General features: G+C 47.5%; 1 protein-coding gene across 1 annotated transcript; it reads left to right on the top strand.

The window, feature by feature from the left end:
* Nucleotides 1-342: 342 nt before the first annotated feature.
* Nucleotides 343-10,311, top strand: LOC132591210 (uncharacterized). Its single transcript, XM_060268596.1, has 19 exons — nt 343-366; nt 3,360-3,427; nt 4,129-4,297; nt 4,651-4,792; nt 4,871-4,989; nt 5,125-5,274; nt 5,688-5,830; nt 5,986-6,100; nt 6,212-6,348; nt 6,541-6,660; nt 6,794-6,908; nt 7,285-7,419; nt 7,573-7,737; nt 7,844-7,903; nt 8,012-8,116; nt 8,234-8,339; nt 8,554-8,616; nt 8,762-8,944; nt 9,037-10,311. Exons 1-19 carry the CDS (start codon nt 343-345, stop codon nt 9,069-9,071), a joined length of 2,154 nt encoding a protein of 717 aa, XP_060124579.1. The 3' UTR covers nt 9,072-10,311.
* Nucleotides 10,312-20,379: the final 10,068 nt, after the last annotated feature.

The following is a 20,379-nucleotide window of genomic DNA, read 5'->3' as shown; positions in this document are numbered from 1 at the left end:
TGAGAACAGGACTTGTCTCACCTTCTTTTAAATCAATGTCAGCTGCTTTACAAGACAACAAGAGTCTGCAAAGCAGGATTAAAATAATAATAAAAAGTATTAAACTGTACATTTCGAAGAATATATATATCACCCTTGAGTTGCATGGCATTCACATTGCTCTAACCACTAGGCCACATGGACTCTCCTAGAACATTGGCACTGAGGCCGGGAATTCCATGTTCTCAAGGGCCGCTGCCTAGCAACGGAACTTGTGACCGTTTGAACAGTCCTGCATCTTCAGCATCTCGAGGTTTGCAGAGGTGGCCAGTAGTGACCTTCGCTCAGTCACTACATTAGAAGATGGCGTCCCCACGACCCCTGGAGGTAAGTGGAGGTTGCCATGGCCAGTGGACTTAACTCTAGAACCTATATTAATAGTATCACCAAGTTTGGCAAAGAGCTATCCAAAATCAAAGAAAGGGTTGAGCTTTGCCCAGGTTTTTGGAAGGGGAGAAGGAATGCTGAAAAGGAAAATTCAGTGTCCTATATTACAGTCGATTGAATATTATTTTGTACAGAGGATTCCTTCTGGTTTATGTTCATGTGAATCTGGGAGAGGCGTCATTTATATTTCTACATGCTGGATGTTATGTTGTACTATAATTTGGAAGGGAAAGGGAAAAACAGAAGAAGAAAAGAAAGCATGAGTGGCTGGCCAAGTGGAGGGGAATGGGGTGCCGGATGGAGCTGGTTTTTCTGCAGAGCTGAGGCAGGGAGCCCTGCTACCCACCTGTCCACAGAGTCCATTGCAGGAAAGGGCTGCTCCCAGGTGCAGGCGAGGGAGAGACAGGAGGCCTGGCGGAGCTCTGCTCCTGGAGGAAGGACGGATGAGAAACAGTGCCATGGGCTCTGCTGAGACAGGCCAGCTCCCTCAGGCCTCCTCTCCCCCAACTGTCATCTGGCGGCAGCCATTTCATCAGGCTGCCTCAGTGGGAGAGATGACAACATTCTAGACACTGAGGCCTGAGCTTGTGAGTTGTCTTTTCCTCTGCCTTCCTTGCCCCCTTTCCTTGTGTGTTGTATTTCTGTTGATAATAATAATAATAATTTATTATTTATACCCCGCCCATCTGGCCGGGTTCCCCCAGCCACTCTGGGCGGCTTCCAACAAAACAGAAATTCTAAAATACAGAAATCCATCAAACATTAAAAGCTTCCCTAAACAGGGCTGCCTTGAGATGCCTTCTAAAGGTCTGGTAATTGTTGTTCTCTTTGACCTCTAGTGGGAGGGCATTCCACAGGGTGGGTGCCACTACCGAGAAGGTCCTCTGCCTGGTTCCCTGTAACTTGGCTTCTCGTAGTGAGGGAACCGCCAGAAGGCCCTCGGTGCTGGACCTCAGTGTCCGGGCAGAATGATGGGGGTGGAGACGCTCCTTCAGGTATACCGCACCGAGGCCGTTTAGGGCTTTAAATGTCAACACCAACACTTTGAATTGTGCTCGGAAACGTACTGGGAGCCAATGTAGGTCTTTCAGGACCGGTGTTATGTGGTCTCGGCGGCCGCTCCCAGTCACCAGTCTAGCTGCCACATTCTGGATTAGTTGTAGTTTCCGGGTCACCTTCAAAGGTAGCCCCACGTAGAGCGCATTGCAGTAGTCCAAGCGAGAGATAACTAGAGCATGCACCACTCTGGAGAGACAGTCAGTGGGCAGGTAGGGACTCAGCCTGCGTACCAGATGGAGCTGATAAACAGCTGTCTTGGACACAGAGTTGACCTGTGCCTCCATGGACAGCTGTGAGTCTAAGATGACTCCCAGGCTGCGCACCTGGTCTTTCAGGGGCACAGTTACCCCATTCAGGACCAGGGAGTCCTCCACACCCGCCCGCCTCCTGTCCCCCACAAACAGTACTTCTGTCTTGTCAGGATTCAATCTCAATCTGTTAGCCGCCATCCATCCTCCAACCGCCCCCAAGCACTCACACAGGATTTGACTGTAACCTTATTGCTTTGCAATAAACAAAATGGACTCCTAACTCCTCTTGTCTCTGAGTTTTTGTTGATCAGATTGTTTAAAAGAAACCACCATTAGGGAGTGCAGTTTCTTGCATTTGATATCATGGAAGGCTCCCTTGGAGCCTTTTTGCCTTAAAAGAGGGACAAGGTAAAGGGACCCCTGACTCTGGGGTTGCGGCGCTTATCTCGCTTTACTGGTCGAGGGAGCCAGCATACAGTTTCTGGGTCATGTGGCAAGCATTGTTGTAAGCCAAAAATGGCTTATCTTCTGAGTTAGCCAATAAAACTCAAGAGACAAGAGGAGTTAGGAGTCCATTTTGTTTATTGCAAAGCAATAAGGTTACAGTCGAATCTTTTTGGAATACTGCAACCCCGCCCAAAGGTCGGGCAGGAATTTATAACATTTCAGACAAAGGATTTTGATTTAACCAATCACATAAAGCATTACATCATTTAATATTTTAATATTCACATAGCTGCCAAGTTTCCCCTTTTCTCGCGAGGAAGCCTATTCAGCATAATGGGAAATCCCTGAAAAAAAGGGATAACTTGGCAGCTATGATATTCATCATTGTCTCATTTCATATTTAATACGTATGTCATTACCTAATCTAATACACATGCACAATAAGCATTGCTAACTAGGCCAAGGATTGCTAGCTAGGCCTTTGATTCTCAATAAGATGTTACATTGTGAGATAGTATGCGTGTTGGGAACCTGTGTTACGTGTACTATATAACAATTTGTGTTCTAGTTTATGAATTGCTTCTTTGTGATTTGCGTGTTAGCTGACCTTCTGTTCTGGTAAAAGAACGGCATCTTGCTAGATCATCAGTTTCTTAAAGCAACAAGTTCCCAAAATTCACTATTATAAGCATGTTCTAGAATTTATAGGGATTTACATTATCACCTTAATTGGGGCCCTTTGGGCCCCTGCTACAGCATGACTAAGCCGCTTCTGGCAAACCAGAGCAGCGTATGGAAACACTGTTTACCTTCCCGCCACAGCGGTACCTGTTTATCTACTTGCACTTTGACGTGCTTTCGAACTGCTAGGTTGGCAGGAGCAGGGACCGAGCAACGGGAGCGCACCCCATCGTGGGGATTCGAACCGCCAACCTTCTGATCGGCAAGCCCTAGGCTCTGTGGTTTAGACCACAGCGCCACCCGCGTCCCTAAGAGAGGGGTACAAATCCTCTAAATGAATGGATTAATAAGGTCTCTAAGGAAATGGGGAACAGAGATTTTCAGTTTGTTTCCCAACCGACCTCGTCTGCGCTTTCCTGGTCAACACAAAAACATGAATGGGTCTGATCCATTCTTCACATTCTGACGTTCCTGTTTCTCTTTTCTCATGGACAGGGAATTGATTTTGACGAGGATGAAATATCAGTAATCAGCCTGGAAGATGAGGAGGATCTTTATGCAAGGTAATGCTATGCGAACCGCCCCCCCCCGCCCCACAGTACCCTGTTTCCCCTTTTTTTAATACGTAGTCATAAAGTAAGCCATGGCAGGGTTTTTAAGTATTTGAGAAATACAAGACATACCCTGAAAATAAGCCAACCCCCACAGGCACCTCCACCTCACATAGTCACTCCATGCGGCCGGCACTGCAGGAGCGCGATCAGCTGTGAAGCGGCGCTCCAAGAGCGCCGCTTAACAGCTGATCACGCTCCCGCCTTGCTGGCTGCATCCCCGCACTCCACCTTCTCATCCACCGTCGTTCCTGCCGCTTCCGTGCTTGCCACCACCGCTGGGCTCACTGCTTCTTCCTTGCCTGGCCCGGCCAAGGACGCCTGCTGCTCCGCCACCTGGAACTGGCGGCTGCTGCAGCGCCAAACACTCAAGAGAGCCCAGCAGCGCCCTGAGCCAGCGCCCTGAGCTGTAAAAACCGTGCCGGTAATAAAATAAAAAAAGACACCCCACCAAAAGTAAGCCACCCTGTGTTTTTTTGAGGAAAAAATGTTATAAGACAGTGTCTTTAAAAGGGGGAAACATTGTAATCAATTGCTTCCAAAAGCCATCACCACCACCCCGGTCCATTTCTATGGTGGTGGTGCTTGGGGTCTTTGAAGGATGGGAGGCAATAAAACCTTTTTACAAAAGTGCTCCTCCTCTCTCCCCTCAGCATCTCAACCACAGGTTCTCTGGGCACGGCTGATCCTCCTCCCGACGGCTTCAGAAAGGACCAGCTGAAGGCCAGGCTTATGGATGTCGTCACCAGGATGAAGAGTGGGAAGATCCGAAGGAAGGCGCTCCAAGATCTTTCCGCCCTCCTGCAGAAGATCCAGGAATATGTGAGTTACTGAAGGAAAGCATTGCAACCATGCAGGGCTGACAAGGCCTTCAGGCTGCCCCTTCCAGGCCCACCCTGCAAGGGGCCCAAGGGACAATCAGGCATCACAGCACATAACCAATTTTGAGAAAAGAGCTGGGCCATAGTACAGCAAACCCCAGTGAGTAAGAAGAAGTAAAAAGCAAACATCAGGAAAAGAGGGGTGGGAAGTCAAAAAGAAATTATTCACACACACACACCCCTGTATAGGATGCTAAATGTTTTGGAATGTTTTGAAGATTTAATAAAAATGTTATAGGGAAAATGGTGATGGGTCTCTTCTCTTATCAGTCACTTCTCTGGGTCTCTTCTCAGCCATCGGTAGCGCTTCCTGCATCCTCCCTTGGCCAACTGGTGGCTATTTCCTGTCTGTGTGCTTTGGATCCAGACCCGGAGTGCAGGCAGCAGGCAGCAGAGGCCCTCTGCCATCTTCTGCCCATCCTGCAGCGCAAAGAAGGTAATACTGGAAGGAATGCATTCCAGCATGGGGTGGGATGAGCAAGGCCCGAACTAACCCTTTGGCTTTCCTTTGCAGAGACACTGGCACGAACATCGTGGGACCAAACCCTCATCCTTCGAGCTCAGAAGGTCCTCCAATCCACCAGAGGACCGGTTCCTGAATTGTTCGTGAATGATTGTTACTCTCTTGCCAGGGTAAGTCACTGTCACACAAGGCAGAGCGGTCTCTCAAGCCACATGTTCTGGGTTCCGCAGAGACAGCACCTGGGCTTTATGCTCCCCAGCCCTGCCCTGTGGGCAGCTCTGACCTTCCTCTCTTGCTTCATTCAGGTCTTTGGTGCCTATCTTCCTGCGCAGCAGCTCTTGGAGGCCATGTGCTTCCTGGCCAGTGACCTGGTTGTCGAGAGCAGCTTCAACCCCTTGGACATCTCCCACTTGCTGCAAGAGTTCATCAAGCAGTTTAGCGGCACAAAAGTGGAGGTAAGGTGTCTGCAAAGGTAGGAGAGAAGAAGATTCTCCACTTTGCTGTAGGGGAGGCAACCTCATGCCATTGGGTGGCCAGGACACATGTTTGTTTAGAGAGGCCTGGCAATGTCAGGACAAGAACCTCAGCCAAGGGTCCTGAGAAACATGGGTCCAGCAATGGGGAATCCTCCTCCACCTGGGAGCAGACTGGCAAGCTTCTTCTCTTGGCCAAGAATGGATAGGGCAACTGGCGCCCTGGAGCTGCCTTGGTCCAAAACTCCCAAGGACCCTGAGTGGTACCTTTGAAGGAAGATGGCTGTGGTGGCACAGGTCAAGGGCCCCTCTTTCTATGAGAGATGGAGGGATCCGCCTGCAGACAGCCCCGCTTCCTTGTACTCTCCCAGCAACCCTCTCCTTTTCTCTGACAGGTGGAGGTGCTGCTGGAGGCCTTCTATAAGATCACCCAGGGGCCTACAGTGCAGGGCAGAAACATGGCCGCCTTTGCTCTGTCCATCATGCCACACCAACACCTGGCGAAAGTGGTTGCATACCTCCTCCAGTTTCCCTTCAGGTATGGAGCCCTCCAGGTTCTACTGTGCTAAGGGAAAGGTTGGCAAGATGCAGAGCTTGCTCAGAAATGGCCCTTGCTGCCATTTCCTCTCTGTGTGGCATGGCAGCAAGGAGAAGACTTGAATCTGACCATTGATCTTGTTTTTGCATTCACAGAGACTGCGAGAGAGTATGGAAGGAGGTTTTGGCATCGGCCGACCAAGAACAACTGCTCCATCTCATGGCCGAGCAGCTTTACCAAAGCCCCTTGGCAGAATCTGCCACCCAAGTGGTAAGGACGAACCACCTGCTTTCTGGCTTCCTTCTTCCCAGGGTAATATCAAGGGGTTTCTGTATTCTGCAGAAAAGCAGGGAAAGTAACTTGCACCTCTCTCTCTTCCAGCAACATCTCACCAGCTTGTTGCACACCATCCTCAGGATGGAGGTATATAAGGCAGCTGTGCGCCGGAACTTCCCGCAGCTGCTGATCGCTCTCCTGGGGATGGTTGTCAACTTCCATTATGACCAGGAATTCCTCGGGTGAGTAGTGTGTTGCAAAGGGGCCAATGGAGTCCTTTTCCCTTCAACCTCGGGGGGGGGGGGGTTGCCAGTCCAGCTTGGTTTTCCAAGGGAGGCTCTCTTTCAGGCTGCTGCTAGGGAGCAAGGATGGGGAAGGAATTTGAGTGGTTGGCAATGACCCTCCTGATAAAACTGGCCTTGCTTTGGTTACAGAGGGGCTAAGGAAGTTCTGCACCTCCTTCTCGGCACCACTGGAGAACAAGTAGAGGCGGCCATTGTTGACCAACTTTTCTGCCGGGAGAATTTCAGCCAGGGGTTGGCTGCCATGGTGAGGTAAGAGGAAGAACACAGTGACCTTCCCCAATGGTCTGGCAAACGGAGTTTATGGCACGGGATCGGACTGTGCCCCTGTTTGCTTCCTGCAGTGTATTTCCCTTCCTTACCCAGATCTGGTTCTTCATTTCAGAGCTGTCGGAAAGCGACACTGGTGGATCCCTCCCATGGTAGAAAACATCACCGCTGCTCTCGAGGACCAGGAGTTTGCCGGAATGCCACAAGTAGCGGCAGCTATCTACATCGAGGTGAGGGGGACTGACGCGGGAGGAAATGGGTGCAGCAAGGAGGCCCTGGGTTGGTTTCTGCCGAGTGTTGGGCTTTGTGTTCTTTGGCTCCTTGCATGTCCTTGGTTCCCCAAGCAGCCTCCATCAGAATTTGGACATTGCAGCTGCGTTTACCTTCCATATTCTGTGGCTTATGTCAAGGCTACTTTGAGCCTAAGGACTGTTGCCTGTTTTAGTGCTCCTCTGAGTAGACCCATTGGATTTGATGTACATGACAAACTTTGGTCCATTCACTTCAGTGGCTTTGCTCTGTGCAGAACTCCAGGTGGTGGATAAAAGGAGAACCTGCCTCAACCTCTCATCACTGAAGAGTTTCTTTCTCTTTGGCCCTCTTTAGCTGCTCAGCTGCCGTCTGCAGGTCTATCCCTGTGAGGATACACTGGAGCAGCTCCTCACCTGGCTGAAACATGACCACCTGCAAGTCCGGAAGCTCAGTGTCAGAGGGATATCCCTGCTTCTGGACTCTGACATGGCAAGTGATGGTCAGAGGGAGGGGGGAGGGGCACAGATTTCGATTCGAATCATGGTCCAGCACTCTTTTGCTGACAGAATGCTGAAGGGCCTGTTCTCAAAGAAACAGCGTGGGGCCTTTCAGACCTTTCAAAAGATTCTCTCTTTTGTGTAGGACCCTTCGCTTCTGCGGCTGTCGCTGCTGGATTTCCTCCCTGATGCAGAAGCTGATGTCTTCCCCGAGTTGATAGAGCTGGTACACCAAGCTTACCTCTCCAGGGAGCTGGGAGAGGAAGAGCTGAAGATGCTGGCGGCAACCTACTGCGGTCTGGCTGCCCATGTGAGTATTAGGGAACACATGACATCACACAGGGTGGAGGAGGAATGCTTTGGAAGAGGAAGGGTGGTGTTTAGACTGGCATGCAGCACAGATGTTCTGGCTTCAGGAAGGTGTTCCACTGGTCGTCGTCCTCCTTCACCTCGAAGACGAGGACGAGGTGGCCAAGGTGAGGGCCAAGCAGGTGGACTTATGCAGTAGGAGGGAGGGATTGTTCTCAAGAGCTTCCAAGACTATGTACTGCAATTTGTAAGGATCTTCTCTTCTTGTATTGCAGGCCGCAAGGAGGGCTCTTTCCCATCTAGCCCCACAAGTGAAGTGGTGGGCACATCCCAACAAATTTAGCCTCCACTTTGCTCTCCACCAGGCTGCCAAGCATCTGGTAAGGTCACTCTGCTTCATTGGCAGATTTGCCCAGGGATGTCTTTGGGGGTGACGGATTCTTCTGCCGCGCTCTCAAGCCTCTCTGATGCCCCTTCGCCTTTGTCTTTGCCGACAGAGCAAGACTTTCAGCAAGAACATCCTTCGGAGTGCTGCCTTGACATGTATGAAGCCGTCTGCCAACAGGCTGCCAGCAGTCTCCAGGGTGGCAGCTCTGCTTCTGGGTAAGTCAAACAACGTCCTTCCCTGGTAGGGATGGACAGAAACGTCTTGCTAATGCTGGCAGTGAGGATGGGCATGTCCCCAGGCCACCTGCTAGGTAGGTCTCCATCTGCGCCCAGATCTTGCTCTGAGTGCTCCGCAAGGGTGGAGGCTCTAGCATACCTGTCCTCCTGCCGAGCTGCCGATGACGTCCCTTTTCTTGCCCTGTCTCGCTAGGTCATCTGGCTTTCCGGGATGCCAGTTTCATAGACAGTCAAGACATGGCATCCTACGGCACATGTAAGTGAGACGTACAGAGAGCAGGGAGGGATGCTTCTGCTGAGAAAGGGCTTTAGGGGAAGGCAGGTTCTGGTGGGGGTGCTTTGGAAGTTTTTGCCTTGTGAAAAGCTGATTCCTTGCTCAACCTTTCTCTCTTGCCACTCAGGGCTGGAAGAGATGCAGCAGCACGAGGAAGAAGGGCTCAGGCGGACAGGGAGGAGCTGCCTGAACATCATGCAGCGGGCCTGTAAACATCGGCAGAAAGGCAGGGTCCAGCGCCTTGTGAGGAGGCTGCTCCATTGTGTTCACAGGGAACCTTACCCGCGGGACTTCCTGAGCTGCATGCCAGGTGAGTGAGGCATCTGGTGGGCTATTTGGATGTCTGGTGGGCTATTTGGAGGTGATGTTTCTTAAAAAAAGACCCCTTTCTCCTCCTGACAGAACATCCGCAGTCGCGCCAGGCCAAGGGAACATGAACATCAGAGTTGTGCTGCAGAGATACCATCTTCTGCTCTCCACGGTATCCAGTCTGGACCAGCGCCAGGAACATCAACGCCACCAGGATTGACCAAGAGGAGTGGTGCTGCCCTCACGACCCCCCCCCCAATACATAGCGGTAGGAAATCTTTTTGTTGTTGTTGTGTTTCTTGTTGATGTCGTTTTTGATTGTTGAGGGTTTATTTCACTGATTGATTTTGAATCTCAGTATGGTTCACAACACCAAGTTCCAGCATACAAAGCACAAAATCCATAATAAGAATAATAGGTGTGCAAAAATCATAATAAAAATATCAGAACATAACATAAATTAAAATAATAAAGACGTAATAAAAATAGCCACAAGACTAATACAAAAGCCCCAAAACAACACCCCAGCCCACAAATCCAAAATCTAAATCAACATATCACATTTAACAACCATTTAAAACAACCCCACCCTGCAAATCAAACAGCACCCACCCAATTTAAAGCCCCATCCTTGTTAAAACAGTAATGTAATCACAAGGGGGCTGGCCCACAATCTGGTCTCGCCCCCTAAGTGTTGCCCCCAAAGGGACAACTTTTCCTTTGTTGTTTGCCCTTTGTTGGGGGTCCCGCCCCCAGGACAGGCAGGCTCTATGGAGCTCCCCCAGTCGCTGTTGTAAGCCCAGGGTCCGGTTCCTTGCAGGACTCTTTCATCCTCTCGAGTGGGGGGCGGGGCAGGCAACCCCCCAGCAGCAACTTACTTCCAATTCTTTGTTTATTCATTATTGTTGGGGGGGGGGCAGCAACAAGAGGGTCTGATATTCATGAGATTTAGTACCCTTTCTAACAGAATCTCTCTTCTCTTTTTCCTGCATGCAACAAATCCACGATGGGAAATGGCGGTCTATCTGCTGGAGCCTGGGAGGAGACGTCCGGAGAAAAGAAGACCCCCGCAAGAATGTCATCAGCTGGGAAAGGAGCCGCCCTGAAGACGACATGAGCAACATCGACCCTCCACCTGGAAGTGAATTTGTGGATTGGACACTTTTTATTGACTCTTTCAGGACGTAAAACAGCAAGCAGGACTTTTTTTAGGAAGATAGATAGGTTAGAATGGATGTATAGAATAGTATAGGCAAAATAGGGAGCATATTATTTTTGTTCCTTCTTTTTTATAAGCATCTTTGTCCTTTTCCTCCTCACTTCCCCCCTTTGTATCACTTTATGTCTTTGTAATTCTAATTCTTTTATTAAAAATATTTTTAAATGATAAATATGGATCTTATGGTTTATGTTAAAATGTGTAAAATATTCACTTTGTAAAAAATGAATAAATAATATTTTTGTTAAAAAGAGAAGTGAGTCTTTTGGTTTGTGAAAAGTCAGCTCGTAAGGGAAATCTCTACACATTTCCCTGGAGGGATGCCCTGTCATCCCCAAGATGGAGACATAGAGGCTGGTGGCAGGGAATGTGTCTGGTGAGATGGGAGGATGCTGGAATCTGGAGAGGCAGGAGATTGTCTTGCTCTGAGCTGGACCCATCCTAGCATCTATGGGCAAGCAAAGCCTAATATCCCAAAGACAGCCCAGTCTTCATTCCAAGGAAACTGAACCCAGGCTAAGCGCAGGAACCCCTGGAGTTGTCTGCCGCTCAGAGGTGGGGATGTTCACAACCGTCCCTTTTCACCATCCTGCCCCACTTCCTTATCAGTTCTCTCCAAATACATCTCACCTGCAACCTCCAGTGGCCGAGACAAGATCCAGGCTATGGGAACTCATGAAAAACTCATAGAACTCATAGAAAATCTGGTCTTGCTGTCCCTTCAGCACTTCACAGCCCCTGCTGGAAACAAAGGGCTGAATCCAAGGCTGCCTATGGGAAGGCAGATTTGGAGGGTGTGCTGGGAGGAGGCTCCTGTGAAGAAGGGGGGGGGAATCTCGTTGGGAAAAGAAGACTGCTGCTGCGGTGGGGGAAGAGCAATGGAGCCTACAAACTGTTGCCTAAATCTATGCTGTTCTTCCCTGGGATACATGTTCCAGATTCACTCCTGGCTCCCGAAAGAAAGGGGGTCAGACTTCTTAGAGGCAGAACCCCCTCAAGACTTTTAAGAGCTTCCTTTCTAAAAGACTATCTTCACCCTCCTGCATATTTAATTTGGCATACATTACAAAAACAACTGCATTCAACACATGCCTAATGAAAGCTGTTTAGCAAAGCAACAAACTAACATAACTTATAAGATCTTGAGGAATACAATAGAAAATGGCATCTTACTCAAAATGTATATATTTCACTCCTGGACTCACATCTTCTCATGTGTTGTGGCTTCAGTGTTCAAAAGTAACGTGCCTATTCTAGAAACTAATTCTCCCAATTCTCTCACTGCATTCATGTGTCCTTCCTTGTTGATGAAATTCCTTCAAGATTTACCATCAAAAGTCCATCACCCATATTTGGTTTCAAGGTTCCTTATTCTCGAGTTCAGATCATGTTTTCTTCAGTATGCTGTGGTTGGGGTCAGTCCTTGGTGAAAATGTTGCACGTTACCCATAAGATAGCATTCTTGCCACTTCCTTAGAGGTTTCTCATCCATCGTATTTCTTCTCCTAGCTTGGGTCTGTTGCTCTTCCATGGATCCAACACGCATCACAGGGAACAAGAGGGCATCTAGGAGAGCAAGTAGTTGAGATCTGTTGGCAGCCCTGTTCAGGGAGGCTTTTAATGTTTAATATATTAGTGTTTTATTTTTCTGTTGTAAGCCGCCCAGAGTGGCTGGGGAGACCCGGCCAGATGGGCGGGGTATAAATAATATATTATTATTATTATTATTATTATTATTATTATTATTATTATTATTTGATGTCCATCTGCAGTAATGAAACTTCTCTCCTTTCACAAAAGGCCCTGGGCTTGCACTGTTCCAAAAGCATAAGTAGAATCTTTATAGATATGGAGAGTCCTAGTCAATTCCATCAGTTCAACCTCTTGTGCTGAAAAATGAGAGAGCAGTCCTTCTTGTGTAAGGATTACCTTTGCCGTAACCACAGCGAATCTTGAATATCTCCTTCCTTTGGCCATGAAGCTGGGTTCATCCACAAACATGTCTTCATCTGCATCTCTAAAAGGAACATCCTGATAATAGCTTTCTGATACATAGCAAAGAGATGATCATGGGGTTCTCCTGGATCCGAAAAAGGAAATGACACAAGGTAGCTGGGTTCAAGGAGTTAACGCTTTCAAAGTCAGATTTGGGTTAGTCAGGAGGGAAAACTCATACCTGAACTGGTAAGTAGGATGAAGAAGCTTTTCCTTTGGTGCTGAGAATCCAAGGCACTCCATGCAAAATATAATCTCCAACATCAGCTCCCATAGTCACCTTCTGAGCCTCCTGCACAGGGAGGACAAATGCTGCTGCTGCATGTTGGCCATCATTGGGCCACAGAATCCAGATTCTCCACTGTCCTCCAATGGGATTCTCCTCTCTGTATCAACACTCCCGATCTCACAGCCTTCACTTCATTCACATACGGTCTGCAGGATATAAACGGACTGGGCAATGCCAGCGCTGGTGGTTCAGCTAGGGATGTCTTCAAAGACTCTTCAAAGCCTTTTCTCATTTCTATAGTCCATATTCAATCCAGGAACCCTTTTTGGTTAATGTGTTGTGATGTATTGCTTCTCCCCTCATTTCTGGTATCCAATTCTTGCCAAATCCAGCAAAGTCCTAGGAATGTTCTCAGGACCTTTGAGAACTCAGGTTGGGCATGTCAAAGGTGGCAAACAAGTTCCTTGCTGCACAATATGCCCTAAAATGCCACTTGCTTTTGGTAAACCAGAGCCTTCTCCCTCAAGACTTTATAGCTTCTCTCTTTTTACTTGGTTTTAACACCTCTAATTTGGGAGAATTAAAGGATGAGGATCCTTCTTTAAGCCATCGACAGGCTATAACTGTCAATTTAAAAGGTTCCGGTTCTGTTCTTAACTTAGAGCTTCAGAATGCAGGGCTCCTGCAGCCTACCAACACTCCAGATACCAAGTTAATTCTGATAGGGGTGACTATAACAGTTCAAGCCATCCCCTGATTCTGTGGGCAAGACTCCCATAGAAGAAATGGAGTGGCCTTCTCATAGTCAACAAAAAGCTGTACTGGGATGCAATCTCAAAAATGACAGAATGATCTCGATACATCGCAGTAATCCAAGTTTATGCACCAACTACCAGTGTTGAAGAAACTGAAATTGACCAATTCTATGAAGACTTACAACACCTTCTAGAAATGACACCAAAGAAGGATGCTCTTCTCATTATAGGGGATTGGAATGCTAAAGTAGGGAGTCAAGAGATAAAAGGAACAACTGGCAAGTTTGGCCTTGGAGTTCAAAACGAAGCAGGGCAAAGGCTAATAGAGTTCTGTCAAGAGAACAAGCGGTTCATCACAAACACTCTTTCCAACAACACGAGAGATGACTCTCCACATGGACATCACCAGATGGGCAGCATCGAAATCAGATTGATTATATTCTCTGCAGCCAAAGATGGAGAAGCTCTATACAGTCAGCAAAAACAAGACTGTCTGAATTTATATCCCATCTTTTTCTCCAAGAAGCTCAAGATGACATACATAGTTCTCGCCTTCTCATTTAATCCCTACAACCTGGTCCCAGCTCACCCAGTTGGCTTCATAGCTGAGTAAGGAGGTATTTGAACCCTAGTCTCTCCCAGGGTTTCCTCTTCTGAGAAACAGCCCTTCACTTCACTCACAGAAGCTGCTACCAAGCAAAGAGGATGGGCAAGTAAAAATGATATCATATTATAATTTGGCAACAAAAACAGCAGAGATTAAAGGAATAAATGAGAAAAGGATAAAGATGGGGGGAAATTGAAAGATTATATAGCAAGCTTTGTCGAGAACAGATCTATGAAGGCCCAAACCAATGAATATTAAAAGGGACAGTGAGGATATAGGTATACATGTGAGTAAAGGAAGAGTAAAAAGGCGCAATATAAGACTGGCTGGAAAACAAAAAAAGGTGGGTGGAGGGGGTGGTTGGTGAGATCATGTAAATTGCTTTTTGATTAAGCAAAGATTTATTATTTATTGTATTTTTTGTTAGGTTGTGATAATTTTTTATTATTATTTACTATTATATTTTTGGTTTGTTTATGGCAACTTTTTGTAAATACTTGCAAAAAATAAATAAGTTTATTTTACTACTTATCAAACCTTTATTAGGCATTTTGCAGATAAAACCATAAGAGAGAAAATAACATATAAAAGCCTTGAAATATATATTTAAAAAAGGCTACCCATGTAAAGCAATCAGGTATTAAGGAATTTACCATCACAAAAGAATATAAATGTAAAGCAATCAGTGACAGATATCCTGGCAAACTGGATTCCTTCTGTGAGGTACAGTATGTATGATGTTTTGGGGGTGGTCTTTGTGGGATGTGAAACTTATAGCAGTCATGTACAACATTCCTACAGTGGACATGTTAGGGGATGTTTTGTACCACTCAAGAGAAAACCTCCTGTTTCCTCCTGAGCTGGGACAGACTTCCACTGCATGTGACTTGATGTGGGTGTGGCCTATTCTGGGCAGAGGAACAAGCGTTCCCCCATGTTGTTCTGTTTTTCTTCTTCTCCATTTTGCATTCCTGTGTGTTAGGCATAGCTGCCAAGTATCCCGTATCCGCCAGGAAAACCCCTTTTTTCTTACCCTTTCCCGGCGGTCTCCCGTTTGGCAGAAAATCCCGGCATTGTCCCTTTAATTTGCTTCTTCCCGGCGGCCATTTTTCTGGTGCCGCTTTGCCCTTCTATGGGCATCAGAAAATGGCGGCGCCGGCGCCGGAAGTCGCATCCGCGCATGACCGGAAGTTGCGTGACGCGACTTCCGGTTGCGGTTTGCCCTTCTATGGGCATCAGAAAATGGCGGCGCCGGCGTCGGAAGTCACTTTTACGTGTTTCCGGTCATGCGCGGAAGCGACTTCCGGCGCTGGCGCCGCCATTTTCTGGTGCCCATAGAAGGGCGAAGCGCCACCGGAAGTTGCGTCACGCAACTTCCGGTCATGCGCGTGCTGCCGATCCCGGATCTTTACGATCCGAACTTGGCAGCTATGGTGTTAGGAGAAGTGACTGCTCAGTCGGAGTCACTTGGGACTAATTCCCTTATGGGACAGTTCATGTCAACTGTCATGTCATAACAGTTCAAACTACAAGAAAGAAGATTCCACCTAAACATTAGGAAGAACTTCCTGACAGTAAGAGCTGTTCGACAGTAGAATTTGCTGCCAAGAAGTGTGGTGGAGTCTCCTTCTTTGGAGGTCTTTAAGCAGAGGCTTGACAGGCATATGTCAAGAATGCTTTGGTGGTGTTTCCTGCTCGGCAGGGGGTTGGACTGGATGGCCCTTGTGGTCTCTTCCAACTCTATGATTCTATGTATATATACTGTATATAGTTATGTAACCTAAGCCTGCCTTCAGGGATCTATCAGTGAACCTGAATTAATCTGTGAATAAACTACTTTTACATTAAGTTTAATCAGATTCTCGTGTCTCTTCTTTTTAAAAGGGATCTTACTGAGCTACAAGGTGGGCAATTTCAAAAGTCTCTAGAAGGGCTTGCACACCATTGTTCTGGGTTCCTCCTCCCTGCATGTGGTGAGTGAGGACCCTGTTGCAACTGTTGAATAAAGATCAGGCTTACTAGCTGCTTTGCTTCTCAATATACTCTGGTTTGCCTCGGTTATTTTCTCCTAACAATAGAGAACCCACTTAAGGACTCTATACGGGCTCTTGGATACCCCATAGAGGAAAAGGAGCAGGTTTTTCCTATAACATAGGGCTCCACATTTGCACACCAACAAGTTGGGCCAGTACTCCAAGAAAGGGCCCAAATATGCCTTCATGCCTCTTCCTCCTCCTCCTCCTCCTCCCACACAAACACTACTCTCCCTTGTGTGTTTCCATCTCGGCTGATTGCATACCCTCCAACATTTTACTTTTGGAAATACGGACGTCCTATTATTATTATTATTATTATTATTATTATTATTATTATTATTATTATATTTATACTCCGCCCATCTGACTGGGTTGCCCCAGGCCACTCTGGGCTGCTTTCAACATATATAAAAACATAATAAAACATTAAACACTAAACAACTTCCCTATACAGGGCTGCCTTCCCACGTCTTGTAAAGGCTGTATAGTTACTTTGCTCCTTGGCTCAGGGGTCCCATAATTCCATACCCTCCAACATTTCTCTGATGAAAATAGGGACGTCCTAAGGAAAAGTGGGACATTCTGGAGTCAAATCAGGAACTGAGACGGCTTTTGTAAATCCTGGACAGTCCCTGGGAAAGAGGGACACTTGGAGAGTCAGCGCCACAGGAAGAAGCTGTGCAGAGACAGAGGGAGGCTCTGCCAAGTCCTGGGTGTCTCCAGCTGAGGTCCCAAGGCTCAGGTGGCCGAGGATGGAGAACAAGAAGGGCCAGGGAGCCCGGAGGTCCTCCTTGGGAATCAGGGGCTGCCCAAGGCCTGGCTGGCGGAGCCGGCTGAGAGAGGCTCCCTGACCATCAGGACAGTCCTGGGAGTCAGAAAGGACTCATCCAGGAGCAAAGCCCCAGCTGGGGTGGCCACCTGGCCTTCCAAAGACGGATAGGTTCCCTTTCGGGCGCACAGAGCCCCCTGCTCCCTTTGGGATGCCTTTGGTCACTTTCTTGAAGTCACAAGAAATAAAATGTAAAAGTTTTTCCCTCACCCTAACCTGCTTGTCTTGTGCAGCCTACCTGGCTAGGCACCTCGCAAGTTGAGCCCTCCCTCCCTAGCTGGCTGATTGACGCTCCAGGCTAGCCAATAGAGCTCATCAGCCAGCAGGCTCTTCTGGGGTGGGCAGAGCTGCTGCCAATGGCTCCCAGAGAAGCAGCCAGACTTTTCCTGAAGCAGAAGGCTCTGCTTGCAAAGCTCCATCTCCCTCGGCCTCTCAGTTGGGGTCTAAGGGGTCTCTTGGCTCCTTTCCACCTCTAGAATGGATGGTGTGGAGGCTGCAAAGGAGGCCTTCTTACCTTGAGGTTTCTGTCACTGAAGTGGCCTCCATGAATGGAGGCAAAAATAATAATAAATTACCACCATTTGCCATTCCCTGGCCATTAAAGCTCCATGAGGAAGAGAAGCAGAATTTCTTGTTATCTCTTCCCCCTTTTCTTTATTCCTTCTATTTTGGATTGATTTCTACATTTACTACTATTCTGGCAGGCAGAAATTCAGCAGGTGGGGAGCATTTGCCAGGGACTGCCTGCTGCCTGTGGGGCCCATGTAAGCCCCCCAGGGGAATCTGTGTGACTGCAGTACAATGTTTATTGCTTTCATTTTATGGATCAATGGTCTATTCATGTTAAATAACTGTTTCAGGCGTTGTTTTTAAAAGTCTAAAATGGATTAATCCATTTCACATTACTTTCTACGGGAAAGCGCAGCTTGGTTTGGAAACACTTTGGTTTTGGAACGGACTTCCGGAATGGATTGAGGTACCATTGTAATTGCATACCTTTCAGGCCATTTTCCCAAACAAACGAGGGACATTCTAAGGAAAAGTGTCGCCAGGGGGCGGGCGGAAGTGTATATAAGCCCTGTTTCGCCAGTCTCCTCCGGACGCCTCAAAAAAGCCTAGAGGCTGAATGGCTGCCTTGGGTCTTGCTGAAACTCACCTCTCTTCCCTCAGGGCTCAGGGCCCTTTGTGAGGGCAATGGGCCCTTGGAGCCAGGCTACCTATTCTCCCAAAACACCCACCCACCCCATCCTGGAACCTGTAGGATAACATAGTTGCAACTCAAGTGAGCCTGCGCATTTGCCAGGCACTGTCTGTGGGGCCCACATAAGCCCCGCAGGGGAATCTGAGAGGGGCTTGAGCCCCACAGCCCCCTTGAAGTTGGGCATGAAGCCCTACAGGGTCAGTGGCTGACTCTCTGTCCAAGAAGAGCTGGGGGTGGAGAAGGTCAGCGTGGCACCAGCAGGACAGGACTTGCCTGGGGCCATCTCAGGCCTCTCCTTGGGCCCTGGGAAAGGGGCTCTTCCTCTGCCTTGTTCCTCCACATCCCTTCCATTGGGTGTCTTTGGAGTTTCTAAACCTGAGAACAGGACTTGTCTCACCTTCTTTTAAATCAATGTCAGCTGCTTTACAAGACAACAAGAGTCTGCAAAGCAGGATTAAAATAATAATAAAAAGTATTAAACTGTACATTTCAAAGAATATATATCACCCTTGATATATATATCACTCTAACCCCTTTGCAATGCAGGCGATGTTAATCAAACATACATAGCAATGTCAATGCTTCTCAACCTGGTGGTAGCAGTTCGTTAACATTCATTTCCTCTTCCAATTTCTCAGATAGAGACTTCAAAGTTTGAAATAGTTCAAAAAAGATTACTTGGCATTTTAACACATTCCTCGTATTTTGGAATAATTTGAGGTAAGGAACAAACTCACAACGAAAGGCAAGCTGAAAAATCTTCTTCACACTTGGGACTTCCTGTAGGCCTTCTACTCTGAACTTCATCACTCTTTCAAAAACTTTCCTTCTTCCTGACTCTTCTATCTAATAACCTCAGATTTTGTCTTCTTACCATCTTGCAACCACCTTCTGGAAACTTTTGTCCCTTTTGCCACAACACACACTGACTCAGACCTTCTTCTTCTAACTTTCCCTTCACTAATTCACACCCTTCATTTCCCCCACCTTTTGGACCTGGTTCTTGACTATTCATCCTGCAAGTTTTGCCATTGACGAGTTGACATTTCCCCCCTGCATTCTTGTAACCAAGCTTTGGGTTTTCCACATCACATCCTGCCACAATCTGTTCATGGGAATGGATCCCATGTCCTTTCAAAGTGACCTTTCCATTTTCCTTGTGAAGTAAAATGGATTTCACAGGCTGTTCTTTTTCTCAGACCTTTCTGTCTTCTACAGACAGAGGCTCTCTCCTGGTCTCTTAGGACCATTTTGAATTGGAGAGTGAGGTACCCCCAGATATCAGAGAGCTCTATTACCACAAAGACAAGTTTGGCACAGAAACCACCAGAAACCAGACCTCAGAACAGAATCGGATGCAAATGCAGAAACCAGGCCAGTATGGTGTAGTGGTTAAGAGCAGTGGGCTCGTAATCTGGTGAACCAGGTTCGATTCCTCACACCTCCACATGCAGCTAATGGGTGACCTTGGGCTAGTCACACTTCTCTAAAGTCTCTGCCTCACTCACCTCACAGAGTGTTTGTTGTGGGGGAGGAAGGGAAAAGGAGATTGTTAGCCGCTTTGAGACTCCTTAGGGTAGTGATGTAGGGTTGTGACGCAGACTGAAGAAACTTCGCCGCGCAGCAATAGAGAAAAGGAAAGTAAATTTTATTGTTTGCTGACAGCAAGCAATGGCTCAGAGGATACTTCCTAAAGCCGAGCCCAGAACAATGAGTGTCTCAAACATTTATATCTTTGGGTAGCCATACATTACAGAACAACCAATCAGATTGGCTCATTTAGAACAAAGAACTACCAATCGGTGAAGGTAAGGCCCATTCAGTTTACCATTTGTGAACTTCATCTCCTCCTTCTTGGAAGAGATCAACCCCAAATCAAATATGGGAGAGCCGGCCTTGCTCCATATTGGAATAGCTCATCCCACCCATATATGGCATATCCAGGGTTACAGTGACCCAGTGAGTTGCAAAGGATGTACCTCTGTCCCAGATCCTCTATCCTGCATCCTTTGGGCAAGTCGCCAAGGCCTTTTCCTATGTGAGCTCGCGTGCAGCGCCCCGCTGCCACAGCCAAAGCCTAGGTGCTTCCCAGCATAGTTGCTTTCTCAACAAAGATACAATTCACAATTGGGTACTGTATTAGCAAACATTAGAAAGCAATATAATACATAAGGAACATTCCATCAATGCATGGGGTATCAACAGCATACAATAATTAGCAATATAGATGGCAATACATTCCCAATAAACACATTTGGTCTGTAAGATTCCTCCTCTTCAGAGAGGGGGGAATTTGCGGGCAGGACCCGCTCTACGCTCTCCCAGGGTTTCCTCTTCTGAGAAACAGCCCTTCACTTCACTCACAGAAGCTGCTCACTTCTGCTCCTGATGAGCAGGTGCTGGTCGTTTTTTAAAAACAAATTGCAAGCATTCTATGATGTCACATTAGGGGGCTTGCAGGCGATGGGCAACAGAAATTGGTATGAGCTTTACACAAAACTTAAGGTGCACACATAGCAGAAACGCACCCTAGAGAAAAACCAATCCTTCACCATTCAAAAATTA

Source organism: Zootoca vivipara, chromosome 15, assembly GCF_963506605.1.
Source record: "Zootoca vivipara chromosome 15, rZooViv1.1, whole genome shotgun sequence".
In the NCBI taxonomy this organism is placed as follows: Eukaryota; Metazoa; Chordata; class Lepidosauria; order Squamata; family Lacertidae; genus Zootoca; species Zootoca vivipara.
The sequence above is the reverse complement of the archived record's forward strand: the minus strand, read 5'-3'. Positions and strand labels throughout refer to the sequence as shown.